Raw genomic sequence first — 15922 nt, 5'->3', positions numbered from 1 at the left:
TGGAGACATGCACATCAATGCCAGGGTACAAAAAAAGAAAAGTGTGAGGAGTATGATTTCAGTTCCTCTGTACCAAATGCGAATAAGCATTTATTGCTTACTAGCTATCAGTTAAGTGGCAAAGCTTTCATATCTTTGCATTTGTATTGTATGGTAACGGAATTAAATTTACCCTTTCAAGGACAGCGTATCATGTTATCAGGTTACAGGGTCGATGGAAGGGTTGAATGAGATATTGTCCACTTTTTCCTCACAATTTAAAATAGTTCCCTGATGTATGAACATGTCTCCTTTTCATCAAGTGTCAACAATTTTGAAATCTACTCACGCTATTTCATGTCTGGCTGAAATGAGTCTATTTTGAAGAGACAACCGTGTTATATATAAGTAAGGCGTGCGGGCTTTGGTTACGATATGACTAAGTTAGGGCGGAGCGACTGTGAGCATCTTCTACAAGTGGGGGAGGAAAAAAGGGAGTGCGTATAATTAAAATAAAAACCCTAATATTCATACTCTTGTCCATCAATGAGAGCCAAGTATGCGCGTGCCGGTTTTTAGAAGATAACGCCGTTAGAATGTGTTGATCTGTGCTTTAAGCAAAACTCAATGGAGCTCTGCTTACCTTTTGGCTTTGGCTATGGAGATGGCTAATAACACTGTGTGTCGCCCGCCTGTGGCTCTAGTTAAGGTCATTACAGCTAACTAGTACCACCACATGCTGTTTTTCGGGCGGGTGGCGTGTGGTGTTTATTTAAGTGGATGTCACGATTAATTTAGGCCTACTAGAGAGGAACCCACTATTTGAGGAGTTACAGTACTGATGCAAACATTATAATCCAAACCACAATGTTGTGTTACGCTTTTCTTCTTATCGCTGTTTATTATGAGCATTTGAACAAATGGCCTTTTGCACCGACTAAGCATGGCTGAAAACTCCCCAATTTTTGGATGCATGTGTATCCCAGACAAGGACGTGCTGGGAACTAAATTTGACATATGGCGTATGCGTTAACAGCGGCCGTCACCCGCCGACAAATAATTGTTGACGGGAGTTGAGTGGTGGGGGCGGAATGGGGGTGGTGTGATGCATTGCAAAGATGTTGACGCACAGACATGCACCGAAACATAGTCGGTGACGGCGTGCGGTAGTCACGAACCAAAAGAATAATCGTAGACGGGGCGGGAGGACAGGGGGGGGGGGGGGGGGGGGGCGTACACGGGTTGTTCGGAAAAGCTAACATGTTACCAAAATTCCCAATGGCCACCCCGCCCCTGGTCCCATGGTTATCATGCTTTTGGATTTTTCATAGTAGTTTTTATTTGTTTGGAATTTTTTATACTCGGGTTCGTTTTAATTCGGTTTTGGAGTAGTTTTGTTGGTTTTGAGTTTTTCAAAAACACTTATTTTTAGGTGGTTTTGTTACTTTTAGTATTAGAGTTATATATGGTGTATTTGTCCAGTGCAACATTAAAAAACCAAAAACAAACAAACTACAATTCTCAAATGACTGATTGACCTTCCATCTTTCTGTATGGACATACAATAATACCAAAATTAATAAATTTAGAGTGACTGCCAAAAGCTCACGTATGATAAATGAATTGACAAAGACAAAAACAAAAGACATTTTCGATATCGTCATAGGTTTTTTTTTCAAAAGCATTTTCCTTTCATATTTTTTGTTCCCGACAATGTTTTTATTTCAATTTTTGTTTCAGTTTTGTCATTATTTTTCATTAACTAAATAACCTTGGTGCATCCTGGTGAAAATGTATAATTAGGGGTCCATAACATGACCCTTCACGAAAACCACACAACCAGTGCTGCCTCCGAAGTTAAAAAAAAAGATAGGCCCCCCATTTCACTTTTCACTAATTTACGAGCCTTGGTAAACATGCCTATCATAACGGGACACAGAATAAAGTCTTAATTTTGGACCCTTGCACAAAACTGCACAGGAAGTCAATCATTTTGGTTTGAAACAGCCAAATTGGATGAATTCCATTTTATTTTTTTAAATGAACTCCAGTGAGGGAATTTGTCCAAATGAGCTCCGATTAGAAGACTGTATATTGGACAGGATAGGTAACGCTGAATTGTAAAGCTTTTCTCTTTTTCCTTTTTTTTTTTTGGCCAACGCCATCTAACGTGAGGAGAAGATCTAGTTGAAGTTCATGATAATCATTTGGAGTATTCACTGTGGAAAAAAGAGCACTTGGGTACCTTTATTGTTAAATATTTGTTAAAGATGAAGATTATCATTCCGAATATAAAACAAATATAGGAATTACATGCAAGAATACAGGGACAACTTATAAAGAAGTAACACCATTTTTTTATGTTTTGTTTCTTGTTTATAAACTGTAAAAATGTCTATCATATTCTATAAACACATTCCAAACACGATTAACTTACTAAATGACAGACTGTTAAGATCAATGACGAGTGTGAAATATCGGATGTGATATGAGAGGAAGGCTACAATGGTGTTTTTCCTGCGGAAATGTCATGAGTACGTGACATGTGCAAATGTCTGTGCGTGCCCATCTTACTGGGGCTGTATTACAAGTACAATGAATTCAAAGAAAAGCTTCAGACTGGACAATAATCATTCATGTCCAGTTTTGCACCAATAATTCCTAAATACGTCAGTTGTTTTTCCCCCCGTTTGTTAGATAGCAGTCAGAAAAAATTGGGCTCTTGTTTTTTTTACTCGACAGCCCGGGCCTTTTTTATCTTGAAGGAAATAAGAAGGTTCCTTTTGACAATTAACGTCGCTGGGCCAAGCTGCTCCTGACAGACGCATTAGCAGCTTTCGCTCTTTCCTTGGACAACTCCATCTCGATCTTGGCTTGGATTTTTTCCCAATCCACCTCAACCTAAGAGAGAGAGACAGACAGAAACATCCCAAAAAAAACCTAATTTCCTGAGCAATACTGCAAGTATGGAACTGATTAACGCCGGAGTGTTTGTATCAGATTTGGATGTGTAAACCGTGACTGAAAGGCTTGTAAACGGCGCGGGACTGTTAGAAAAACCCCATTGTTAAACTGCACGAGATTGCTGCCTGAATCAATTAATCTGAGGCAGCAAATACAGAAAGGCTGTTTCAGTTTACCCCTTTTGCGTATTGCAGGAACCTCTTATTGGTCTCCTTCCTGCCAAATGTCAGCAGGAACTTCTCCCGATAAGCCAGTACGGTGTCTACGTGGGTCTTGTGTTTGACTGCCAGCTCAAGCGCCCTGGAAACACACCAACATGCATCTGTTCATCTTAGATCGATCGACAAGGCTGCATTTTGACTGGCACACAAACATGCATGCACGCACAGTGACTCTCAGAAACAGGCTCGCACGCACACACACGCACGCACACACACACACACACACAGATAGAAACGTTTGCCTACCTCTCCCAGTTGAATAGATCAATGTTGACTTGTATGGCCTGATAGATAAGTCCAGCTTGTAACAGAGTGGCCTCTGCCTCTTGGACCTGCCCGCTGAACAGCAGCAGGTGGGCCAAAGACGACTCCTTGGACGGCTGTTGCTTGATGAAATTGATGTAATGCACTCGCGGTAACTGGGAATTGGATGAGGAAACAAGAAAGATGAAAGCTGGCCTACCACGTGTTCACTCCAGAGTCACTCAGAAAGCGCTACGCTGACGGATCAATTACCTCTCTAATGGCAGCGTAGGCCATCTCCGCTGTGGTCAGCTCTCTGTTGGCTATCGCCATGGCAGCCAGACATGCCCACAAAGACTGTTCCTACACACGCAAGGAAGCACGATGAGGCCACGTTGTCACCAAGTGCTGCGCTGCAGTTCCACATTCCATGATACAGGTTGCAACTGATATAGCCTTGCGGCATCATACTGCCGCGACCAGACAAGCAGTTACACTCGAGAAAACACAACAAAGAAAAGAAACAGGACAAAAGTGGAGGTAATCCAGCATCTGCTCTTTCGAGAGAACTGTTTAGTGCCTTCCTATTCCATGATAAAGTGAAAATAGACATCAACCAATCAGCAGACTGCGGGGCGTCTCAGTACACACGAGATACTGAAAGCACTCTTTGGTGCCGTGATGCAGTATGGTCAAAAAATGACATTATTTAGATGACAATTTTTTGTGTTTAAACAATGTTTTAATTCCCTTTTGTTTTATGTGTCAATTTTACAGTAAACGGCTGGGAGTGCCAATCAGCTTGAAGCAACCATGCCTTTGCCTCTTACTTGGAGAACGGCGCAAGCGAGAGTGTGAGACCAGGCATGAAAGAATGCTTCAGTGTTTTGATAAGTGTAAATGTATTAAGTGTGCTTTAATAAGTTTAAATGTCAAACATGATCAGTCCCCAAAAGAAATACAATTATGGTCTGACACTTCAAGGGTCTGGCTGTCACCATGAGAAAACATTTGATGCATTATGTTGTCCCATCAAATAAAACCAAATGCAGCTGTCTGTCTTGTGGACATTCATTTTTATTTCGAAGGTTGTCATCACGGTTTTCCGCTTTGTCTTTACTTACATCATCCCCCCTCCCCCCTGCAAAAAAAAAAAAAAAAAAAAAAAAAAGATCTGCTCAAATTTCTAATCATGAGACGTTCCGATAGTTTTTGTGTTCACCAGTCTGGCGATTGCTCATGATGCTGATGTTTGCCTTGGACATTTTCGAAGAATTGCCGACAAAAGCAAATGTCCTTGGATCAGTTCTTTACAAAACGCAAAGCAAAAACCACTTCTGAGAGAGAACATGAACTAAAGAGGGCAAAAAAACGACGAGGACGAAGTTAAAATTTAAATGACCACCATTTTTATTCTTTACTCTCTTCTTTGTTTTTTACATTATGCACAACTCTCATTTACTGTGCAATAATCAAATTTTAACATGTATTTGTTACATATTTTGATGCATTTTTATGTTTTAGAAAACATTTATGTCTGAATTTTGGGGAGGCTTGGAACGGATTAGCGCATTTACATGGAAAACGCGTCTCTACTTACAAACTTTTCGAGTTAAGAAATTTCTTCCAGAACCAATTACCTTTGTAAGTTGAGGTAACACCGTATAGTGCTTTGTGAGCTTTAGTGGGGCTAAATGGAGCAAATGGTGTCACTAGGCTAATTGAAGGGTAATTAAAGCCTGCTGGTCTAGGCAATAAACCTGTCTGCTACCTTTTCATTTCCGACTGGTTCACAGGCGAATGCCCACTCAAGCGTGACACACACTGCAGGAAGCCCAACTGTGCCTAAGCGTTAGTGTGCGCTGTATGTCACATCAAAAGAAACACTTCATATAAGAATAACAAATGTGCTGTTTCGGCGTAAAACAGACCCCTTACCTTGGCAAAGCGGCAGAGGCGAAGTGCGTCCTCCCAGCGTGCTGAGCTGCTGTTTTCGTGGAGTAGCACGGCGTATGGAGGCACGCTGGTGTAAAGCAAGGAACCGTCTCTTTGCCGCAATCGAACCTTGGTGTCCACATAGCTTAGAATGTGGGGTGCATGGCTGAACTCGCTTGGAAGTGAGAGGAGGAGGCACGTCAACACAAAACTGTAACAGTGTGCTCTGGCCACAGGGTTCAAAAAGATCATTTTATTTTTAAACACCTCAAATTATAAAAACAAAAACTGATGATAAACATTCAATATGCATGAAAATGAGAGGGAAATGAGGGGGAAAAACTGAAATATTGACAAAATATAAATTATAAAACAAATCCACAAATATGTGAATCTGGGAGTCTAGTGTGTGAATGTATAGTGTTTTACAACAATACCTCAGTATATTTATAATTTCGTATGTACCTGTGGGGGAAATAGCAAAGCTTGCAGTAATGGATGCCGAAATGCACATGACTGATGGATGTTGCTCGTTTTGTAATGTGGTCGAGAACAACAACAACAACAAAAAAAAAAGAGCAGATTTAACGAAAGAACAGCAGTGTAAACTCAGCATGTTTAACCGCAACATCTAGCTCTTGGGTTGAAAACTACATTTCCATGAAATATTCTGCACCATGCCTTTATTTCCGCGGAAAGCTTTGAAATTGGCGGCAAATTGCGCAATTGCGGATTCCTGCGGCGACTAATTATACCCAATCAGTGTGGTAAAAAGCAGTCACTTTTCACTCAGCATCAAAAACAACCAAACAATAAAAACGTTAAAAAAGCAAGTCGTTTGAGTCTTACCTGCCATCCTTTGTGTAAAGTGTTTTGGGAAGCAGCTCCTTGTCGATGAAGACAGCACTTGGATAGTACCACACTGTGAACTGATTGTCTTGGACACCACACAGGATGTTTGCCGCATTGTTCCAGGCCATGCTGTGAATCATGCTACCTATGACACACGTATCACAATCTTGTTAATAGACAGCACCAAAAAAAAAAAAAAGGAAAAAAAAGTTAAATTCTTACCAATTTTGCAGATTTTGGGCTCACGTCCGAGGTAACGCACAGAAGTGAGGTAAAGGTCGCGATTCTTGTCGATCAAAGCGATCTTCCTTTCGGTGGACGGGCCGCATTGATCCAGAGCTATCTCCACCACCTCCAGCTGCACACGGAGAGAACACGCACACGCACACACTTAGGGAAAAGAAGTGAGTGACAGAAGCAAGACATACGTTTGCACTGTGACCTCCACAGTCTTGTTGCAGAGCGTGCGTCCGTGTAAGAGGGAGTCACATACACACAGGCATCCAAGAGGTGTGTGTATGTGTGCGAACTCTCTGTAGGAGCCAATGTGTGCACGCACATTTGTTTGAGGTCCTCGCCAGCTGGCTTCAGCTCAGTGCGCTGGAAGACAGCGCCATGCAGACAGCAACCGCTGCTGCCTCTGATTCCTTTGTGCTTTACTCATTTTTAATCGTGGGTATTTGCCATCGTAAGTATGTCATAGATTATATACTGTATGTGATATTTTCAGTATTGGACACATGAGAGGAGCGTAACATTAGAATACACATGCAATCAAATAAACACTGCTGCACTACAATGGCCAATTTATTAAACTAGTATTAAAATATGGCAAAAATAAATAGGAATCAATTAACAATTTAGAACGTCACTTTTTTTTATTGGATCTCCCATTTGGAGGACTTCATCCAAAATGGAAGTTCTGTACTTGTAACTGCTGTAGTAAGCATTTTGGGTTCACAATGCAGGGCTTGAAGGAGCTGTAAAATCTATAATTGACAAAAACATAAAGGCACGATTCACGAGTTGGCCAGACGAACTATTTTTGTTGTGCCACTCCCGTCGGAAAATGTTTGTTCATGGTCGGCTGGGTTTTGCATGGTTGCATTGGGAAGCAAAACAAAAGATGGATGGATGGATGGTGAGTGTGATCAAAAATAAAATCCCACAACCTGTGAAACAGGTCTGGAGTATACATTTACATGAGGTTGGACAGCACTCAACATGATTATGTTTTTAATGCATTTCTCAGTGAACAAGAAGAATATTCAGAATTGCGATGATTTGACGCACCCGTGATTGAATCCTTGTGAATTAAATTGTTTCTTTATTTCAAAAAGAGGTCTAATAGAGTTTAATTTGTAGCAACATTAAATTAACTTGTTAGGGGAAAAAAAATTATGCGTGTACATTGACATCAAATTTGCTGTATGGTCACGTTGAAGTATGCCAAAGAAAACACAAAACAAAAAAAATGCTCTAACAACTAATTTGTGGAGTACTCACTTACATTGAGCAGCAGGAGTTTTTTTTTTTTTCTTGGTTCTGTTTATATTCCCAAAAATAATCTCAAGAGCCAGAAGTCCCTCCCACCAATGGATTTGCTTACCTTGTGAGTCAAAGACTTCCCATCACCAAGAGGTTTCCCGGTCAAGGCGTCAAAGAGAAGGATGACTAGTGACGATTCAAAAAACAAACAACAAAAAAAGATGGCAATGAACAATCAGTGTTCCTAATCATATTTGAGACGGCGAACTTCTCACCTTTTTCATCACTCTTGTCACGGATGGCGATGGTGTCGTTACTGAGAGAGACACACTGAGCATTTAGCATGTCAGCCCTCATACCGGGAAATTTAGGGGAGGAGATGAATCGGCCCTCATAGGAGAATATATACAATCCTGCCCCGTCCACCAGAAGAGCATGCCTGAGTGGCAGCGAGGGAAGGAAAGACGATACAGTGAGTAGACTTTTATATGGATGCGGTGCGTCTGTTCATCTAATAAACCAGACAGTCATTAGGCAGAGGACTTTTACGCATAGTCAAAACAGCAGCGAGTTACTCAGTGTGACGTTGGCGGCTTGGCGGTGATTAGAGAATGACAGGTAATCTATTTAGCAGTATGATGAGTGTCAGCGACATTGCACTGGAGTGCCGCACAAGAGCTACTCCACATTAATCAGATTTTCCCGCGCGGTTACACTATCAGACTTATTATATGACATACTTTGGCTAAGCTACAGCACAGCTCCTGTGTGGATGTGTTTATGTCCATGTGTGTGTGTTAGTAATCAAGCCTTAGCGAGGCTGTGAGGCGATCCTATGACCGTGTCCGGCTCTCCTGTTCCACTGCTTGCCGGGATTAAGCATGCGACTTACCTCTCTGCTTGCAGAATGAGGCTGACTGTTCCCTCCTTCAGGTCAAATATGAGGGGAGTGTTCCAATTCCGTGTGCTGGCACAAACAAAAACATATTAATATGTGCTCCTATCATTCATTGCAAAAACACAGGCATTCAAGTGAAAATAACCTCAGACAACAAGGCCAAGAATAGAAATAAAATATGGACAAGATGCACAATATGCTCATAAATGTAGCGTTTTCGAATTACAAACTCACTGGCTAGAATATGAGGCAACCTGTCCAATCCATGGCGCAAAAATGTTGAGGACGACTATATTATGCTGTAAAAATATCAATGAGGTCAGCGATTACAATTGACCCCGGGCCAAGCTGGCCCATGATACCATTGAAATGCATTGGAGGGGATTTTTTTTTTAACAAGCCCCCATAAATTATTCAAACGATGCTGATAAACATCAAATATAATGGAACAACAAAAATAAAAATGGGGGGGGGGCAGGGGGGAGAACTAAATAACCCCCCACTAAATATTTAAAAATAAAAATCTCTGTGAATATGTGAATCCACCCTAAGCATCGGTGGGTTGACTGTAATTAATTTTAACTCGACAAAAAAAAAAAAACTTGAGTCACGACAGCCCTATGCACAATGTTCCCCACAGGGCATTGAGCCGTGAATTGGTGTGATACAATAATTCCGGGAACTGGTGACACTTGTGCAGCATATTTATTGTATTCATTATTTATGGTTGTAGTTTACAGTGGTGCAGAACAACACTGGATCACAAAGAGGGTTTTTTTTCAACTTCATGTTGCTAAATAAAGCAAAAAAAAAAACAAAAAACAAAAACAAAAAAAAGATTGTGTATGTGTTTGAAATGGGATTTTTTTTGAACAGACCTTGATGTCTGACGATTAGATTGAGCAAGTATTGCAACTGCAATAATATTAGTCATCAATTACAATCATTAGAGTGAGATTAACTACACATATACTATCCATCCATTTATCAGGCAGGACCAGGTTAACAGTGATTATGATTTCTTATTGCAATTAAGTGAATATAAACTGGAATTGGAAATGCGACACAAGTATGAGGTCATCACTTGAATGCTTTTATGCACTTTTCAATGCATTATAAGCGAAACGGCTTTGAGGAAGAGAAACTGCGTTTAGGTTTGGAATCGCATCATGTGTGAATTGATGTCCATATAAGGCGTCTTACTTTAACTCTCAAAGTGGAGTAACATTATATTCCAGCTCCTTCCAGAGGAAATGGGTGAAAAATCGTGGCTGTGGGAATCAAGGATGCGCGGACTGAGTAAAGTGCTCACTTGTAGATGTAGCACTGAAGGGATGTGGCGACTACGAGGTGCCCGAAAGCCAGCGAGGCTTTGATGACTCGATCTCTGAACTCTAACACGTCCACCGCATCGTTCATCACATTCCTCACCTGTGAGGAAAAAAAAAAGTATAGGATGGCACATGAAAGGTTGGTGCAGTGCACATATGTTTTATTTATATACACAGGAAGCAGTAGATCATATATCCAAGAATATATAGGGTAACTGTGGTCAGAGGAAGACATTTTTACCTGCTTGGAATGTGCGTATGCACGTACTGATGTGCTGCCATAGATAAATACTTCCCTAGCAGCTGCCTCTGTGTATGAATGAAAGGGCCTTTTCCAGCGCAAGGTGAAAGGTGGGGTTATTTTTACAGCTTTACAAATCTTCCTCTTCTGCCCTTTCCAGCAAGTCAAATTTACAAGCAACACAACCAAGAATTAAAAACAACAACAACATTCGAGCGCAAGGTGGTAAATTTAGCCGGCTGATTCACAAACCACTGGCAGATGTGCACGTTTAAAGCGGCCCGTGAGGAGGAAAGGCGGAAGAGGGAGACAGAAAAAGTGCCTGCCAGGCTGAAAATAAGTGGCCGATGACCCGCATTTGTTTGGTTTACACAAACTGCATTCAGGAAAGATGCCTGACACTGTTTTCTTAATTTTATTTATTTTTTTTCTAGTGTGTATCCCTTTCTAGGGTCCTTTGGGCGCGTTAAATGCGTGTACTGTAAATGCTACTTTGTGGTCAGCTTGACTTTAAACAGTACAAAAAAGTAGAGCAAAGGAAGGCAGCCAGACAGGGCAGCCATTGTCATTGCAAGGTTGCCTGGCAAACAAGCAGGGTTCAACTATAATATATGGCTATAAGTGTTTTTTTTTTAAATACTGTATGTATGCAAGTGGCGCCCGCATGCTCAACATTCGGGATATTTACTCATTGTCAACACAAGCGATACAAACGCTGTCGCGAAACAATTTTCATCAAAATGATAATGCTCAATTTTAAAGAGATGCAGGGGCTCCTCAGTCATGACATACGACATTGAGGGGACAATAATTCAAGCGGCCTAAGAAACGGAAATGAAGATGTTGGAGGTTCTCTTTCGGAGTTAGACGGGATTCGGAATGAGCGTGTCAGAGCGACGGATAACTCATTCAGTACCAGCCAATTCTAGACCAAGTCTGAAAAGACGTTTAAAAACGTCTTTGGGAGTGAATGAGTTAAAAGCTTCAATGTTTTGGAAATAAGTTTGAGACACCAGACTTTGATGCTTTGTGCACATCCAGACAGACAGTGAGTAAATTAGTATTGATGGAGCTCCTGGAGGAAGATGAAAGACATGGTTGAGGGATGGAGTGAAGGAAAACATGAAGGCTGCTTGTTTCAGAGAGGAGGATGCAGAAGACAGCCTTGAAGGGAAAAGGACACTGTGTTGTGCTTTGAAGTCTTTTCCATTCAAAGATTTCCTGCAATTATGTAAGACTTTACTACTTTACACTATGGCGTGTTCACATTACGTTTGCAAATATCAGGCAGTCCGCCGCCATAGAAAAAGAACTCGTCAACAGAGGAGACTCCCCTGGATTAATTTACCAGTACGTTAGTTCGAGGATTCATCAATTCAATTGACAACGACCAAATCCTCAGAATTCAGAAGCCTCTGAAGTCGAGTCAATTTTCTCACGTTTCTGTAGTCCTCCAGGAAGCAGTGGACTGATTAACTTTGTGGTTTTTCAAAATAAGACAAACATCTGTTTTTACTTTGGGAAAAGACCGATCAACATTTTTACCTTGTTTGTGTATTTTCTGCACTGTTAGTTTGAAATAATGTGTTTTGGAACAAAGGGATGGAAATGAAAACATTTTCATTTTTCGTATCTAATTCGTTGATTCATCAAGAACATAAACAATAGCTTAATCAATTAATAAAATAATCGTGAGTTGCAGCCCTAACATTAATTGTCCGAATAAATCTCACAACAGAATGACAGCTCAAACGCAAAAGATGTTTTGATCGCTATTTGTCGAGAGGATGGGTAGTTACATTTTGCTTCAAATTTGGACATTACTGCCACTAGAGAGGATTTTTATTAATTTTTTGAATCATTTGAGTCACAACAGAACTATTACCACACCACACCACACAAAGCAATGGTACACAGTCCATACATCCGTCTATCTGTCATGTCTTAAATCACCCAAACTAATTAAAAACAAACAAATATGGCAACCCCCGGGACTTTGTTTTCCTTTTTTTTGAAAGGATGACATCTGTTGGCATACAATTCCGCACTCGTCACCTTTGTTCAATCTTGGCCAAGGTTTGAGCTCATTATAAATGTCAAGAGAGACACTTTAATACAGCTGTTGTGTAGAATCTCATTACAATTTGGCAGCCATCGCAAATGAAGTGTCCGTTGAGTGTATTCTCTACCTGCATGGTTTTCCTCTTGGTAAGGGTGATCATAAAGTTGTTCCACTCCCAGTGCTGCTCCACCACATTGGCAAAGATGACATGGCCATTCCCGCAGGCCCCAGCCACCTGCGTGCCGTCAGCAGACCAGGCCAGGCTGAACACACTACCCGTGTTGGGTTTCTCCAAAGCGTAGGACCACTGCAAGGAGAGGAGGAATATCATCATTAACAATGATGGCCATAAATGTGCATTTCTTTTGGGAGCCCTTTGAAGCAAATGGACGTTTATAGAGAAGGTGAGCGCCATACCAGTGAGAGCAGATACTCGTGTACATAATGTAAACTCTGCTGGAAAGAACTCCCAGTCAGTCAATCAGCGAGCTGTGATGAACTGTGAGTCATTGAAGGAGCGCTCGGCCCTGCCAAGTCCAGCAGTCGCGCTCGTAAACATACGCTCTGCTATCCTCATCTATCACACGTGCGGGGTGCAGAGAAAGCCACGAACAGGGGGTCGAACAAACAAAACTTTTATTTTTCAGAGGAAATGATTCAGCGGTGAGGCTGAAGGGAAGAGTAGCTCGATAGCAGGGTCACATATCAGAAACCTTGACATCCTTGAATTAATTATCTAATATGGAGCTCATTCTTCCTGAGGCGCAGCATTGATGAAAACAAAACAAATGTGATTACTGCTAAGCCGAGAGCTTCAACTAGGTACTGATCTGCATTGACGCTGTTGATGGGTTGGCCGATCATGCTTGTCAATCATGTTCATCAGTTGCACAGTGACAAGTATCAGAACATGGAATATCCGTAATATCAGGCACGGCGCCACACCAGGCTAGGGGGTGCCATGGCCCTGTCGGAAATCTGTGCAGCCCCAGTAAAACCCCTTCAGCATTGTATTTTACATTTGGAAATAGTTTGAATTAATTTCATATAAAAACATGAAGAAGGTCACACGTTGCCACGATGTTCCAAAATCCAGTCCCTGCTTCTGTGTTTATGCTGCACCTGTACCCAGTGTGTGTTTGGGAGGGGCGGGGTGGATCCTTCATTGACTTTGGTCAAAAATATCGCTATCGTCCTGTCGTCACCTGTAAAGTATTTCGTTTTGGTAGCATAAATGTAGTTTTTTTTTCCAAAGGTGGATGGACAAGGGCAGCTCAGCGGGCCAAGGGCTGTGGCGAGAGTTGAGAAAAGAAGCTCAGTGAGTTCGCCGCCTGATACGCACGCAGCTGCGGTCTGCGAGGTGTAGCCTTATTTCCTGCACGTTGCCTTTTGACGGGGATAAAAGGTAACAGTTGGCAGGCTACCTGTTAGCTGCTTTGATCTCCTCTGCCCCACCCTCCTCCAATACACACGTATTTCTCAGCTGCTTTCCCTCCCAAGTATTTCATGTCATATTGGGACCAAAAATAGCTGCTGCAAAAACAAGAACTGCGCTGCAACGTGGACAAGAGATAGTTTGTTGAATGAACTTGAATGAAATAGTGTAGTAATTGCGTTCCCCTCCCTTTTCCCCACAGCCGGTGCCAACGACTCCTGCCCTGCTTGCTCTTCGCAGCAGGGACTATTTTCCTTATGAATATTTTCTGACATTCGCAACATGAGTGTAGTTGTGCTCGGGGAGGCTCCGCAGTTCAGGCCGCCTTCAACAACAATGAGGAACGTCATTTATTCTGCAGCTAACATCTTGAGATGGCCCACTCTGTGTTAAAGCACCCTAGGGGGAAAGGGGAAGGGATGTCTTGATGGAGGCAGCTGAATGCGTACACCAGATTGTAATGAAGCAGGACATGTGATACCTGCCAAAAAGGAGCGCTGCTGGATTCACGCTTACCTAATGCTTTTAACACATTTAGCCGTTTTACTCCTCCAAGAGTCGGCCAGAGAAGAAGGGTTGTTTTATGTGTGCACGATATTTATGTGCACATTTGACGCTACATGTGAAGATTAGATGTGTGCAACAGCTTTAAGATGAAGCACACGTGAGAAAAAAACAAAGACAACTACACGTACGCGGAACAAACGTGTGGCCTGGATGCGCACGCAACGGGGCGGCAGATGCGAGTTCATAATTTCAGCGACTGTTCAATGTCCGTATTAAGGGTGCAGAGGCATTTGCGGAATGAAAAGGCAAGCTTGGAAGCAATGTCTGGTTTTGTGTGATGTGAGTCGGAATAATTCAATATTTCAGGAATAAAGTACAGCCGGGCGGCCCGGTGGTCTAGTGGTTAGCGCGTCAACCTCACAGTGCAGAGGTACCGGGTTCAATTCCAGCTCCGGCCTCCCTGTGTGGAGTTTGCATGTTCTCCCCGGGCCAGCGTGGGTTTTCTCCGCGTACTCTGGTTTCCTCCCACATTCCAAAAACATGCATGGCAGGCTGATTGACCACTCTAAATCGTCGCTAGGTGTGAGTGTGCGCGTAGATGGTTGTTCGTCTCTGTGTGCCCTGCGATTGGCTGGCAACCGGTTCAGGATGTCCCCCGCCCACTGCCCAAAGACGGCTGGGATAGGCTCCAGCACCCACCGAGACCCTTGTGAGGATAAGCAGATCAGAATATGAATGAACACCGCCAAGGCGAATGACCCTCAACACGTCCACACTGTGACTGCTTACCTTTTCTCACTTTATTTTGAAGTGACATTAACCAGACCTATGTCAAATGAGAAAGGCATCCATTAGTGCCGTTATTTAAAATGATAAAAAGTCAAAAGAAGAGGCACAGTTGTTTCAGACAGACAGACCAATACAGAATAATACTTGTTAGAAGTGTCTTATTCTTATTCGTGGAGGCTATGATTACGGATCTAGGAGTAATAGCGCAATGGGTTTAGCCACGCTAGTCGCCAGTCAAAGCTTGTGGCTCGCAAGCTGCTGTGGTGTAAGTAGCACCAATCTTATCTCGACCTGTCTAATACCTGCGCGAAGGTGACTTAAGCTCATCAGGGCACACATATCCAGCGCAGCAAAGGTTTGTGGGACCCTCTCCGCTGGACACTTGGAATTTTTTTTATCTGTGATCCTCATTTTGCTACTGATTGTGTTTTGATGGGGCACAAAATGCAAATTTAGACTCGCAAAAGCACTCATTGCAAGAATTGTTAAGTTTGAAGCAGTTGGAATTGGAATACCCAGCAAGTCTTGAGGTGTCCATTGTTTGTACATGGATAATAATGAGTAATTTGTTGTTGTTAGTTCATTCTTTCCCAAACTCGTGGTGTTTGTAATGTGTGTTCAGCCATCTTGTTTTTTATTATTGGAAAAACAATATATTGTTAATTTGCCATTGTAATGTATCCGAGTGTCTACTGTTTTGGTACGAAATGAAAGTATAAAACAAACAAACAAACAAACAAAACAGCACTAAATTAAAGGAAAAAATGTGAGTGTGGAAAAATGTATCGGAAAAAAAGGAGAACAAGCAAACATGCAGAAAACGTGTATGAAGAGTCAGGGTGGGGTTGAGTGGGGGAGTCCTCTCGCTGGTCACTGAACCCCTCGTCTTTCTATAATGGGCAGCTTTGTGGCCAGAGAGAAGGTGACAGACATGACGTGTTGCCCAGCCATGGGGAGAGTGCGGGGGTGGGAGATCC

At 42.2% G+C, this 15922-nt stretch overlaps 1 protein-coding gene across 3 annotated transcripts in view; it reads right to left on the bottom strand.

Annotated features, from left to right (window-relative positions):
- Positions 1-2199: 2199 nt before the first annotated feature.
- ift80 (intraflagellar transport 80 homolog (Chlamydomonas)) overlaps positions 2200-15922 on the bottom strand; it is a 50668-nt gene continuing 36945 nt past the window's right edge. For all 3 annotated transcript variants that reach the window (XM_086125099.1, XM_086125098.1, XM_086125100.1), the window contains 12 exons: positions 12342-12521; positions 9893-10011; positions 8575-8649; positions 7958-8121; positions 7804-7868; positions 6417-6552; positions 6192-6339; positions 5346-5517; positions 3681-3770; positions 3411-3583; positions 3120-3243; positions 2200-2880 (listed from right to left, as the gene is read on the bottom strand). In XM_086125099.1, the coding sequence (XP_085981225.1) occupies positions 2770-2880; positions 3120-3243; positions 3411-3583; positions 3681-3770; positions 5346-5517; positions 6192-6339; positions 6417-6552; positions 7804-7868; positions 7958-8121; positions 8575-8649; positions 9893-10011; positions 12342-12521 (1557 nt within the window). In that variant the 3' untranslated portion in view covers positions 2200-2769. The remainder of the gene's footprint in view (positions 2881-3119; positions 3244-3410; positions 3584-3680; positions 3771-5345; positions 5518-6191; positions 6340-6416; positions 6553-7803; positions 7869-7957; positions 8122-8574; positions 8650-9892; positions 10012-12341; positions 12522-15922) is intronic.

Source organism: Hippocampus guttulatus, chromosome 12 (genome assembly GCF_054856545.1).
Source record: "Hippocampus guttulatus isolate MCC_2025c chromosome 12, RoL_Hgut_1.0, whole genome shotgun sequence".
Taxonomy (NCBI): Eukaryota; Metazoa; Chordata; class Actinopteri; order Syngnathiformes; family Syngnathidae; genus Hippocampus; species Hippocampus guttulatus.
Note: the sequence above shows the minus strand (reverse complement) of the source record. Positions and strands in the feature narration are given on the sequence as shown.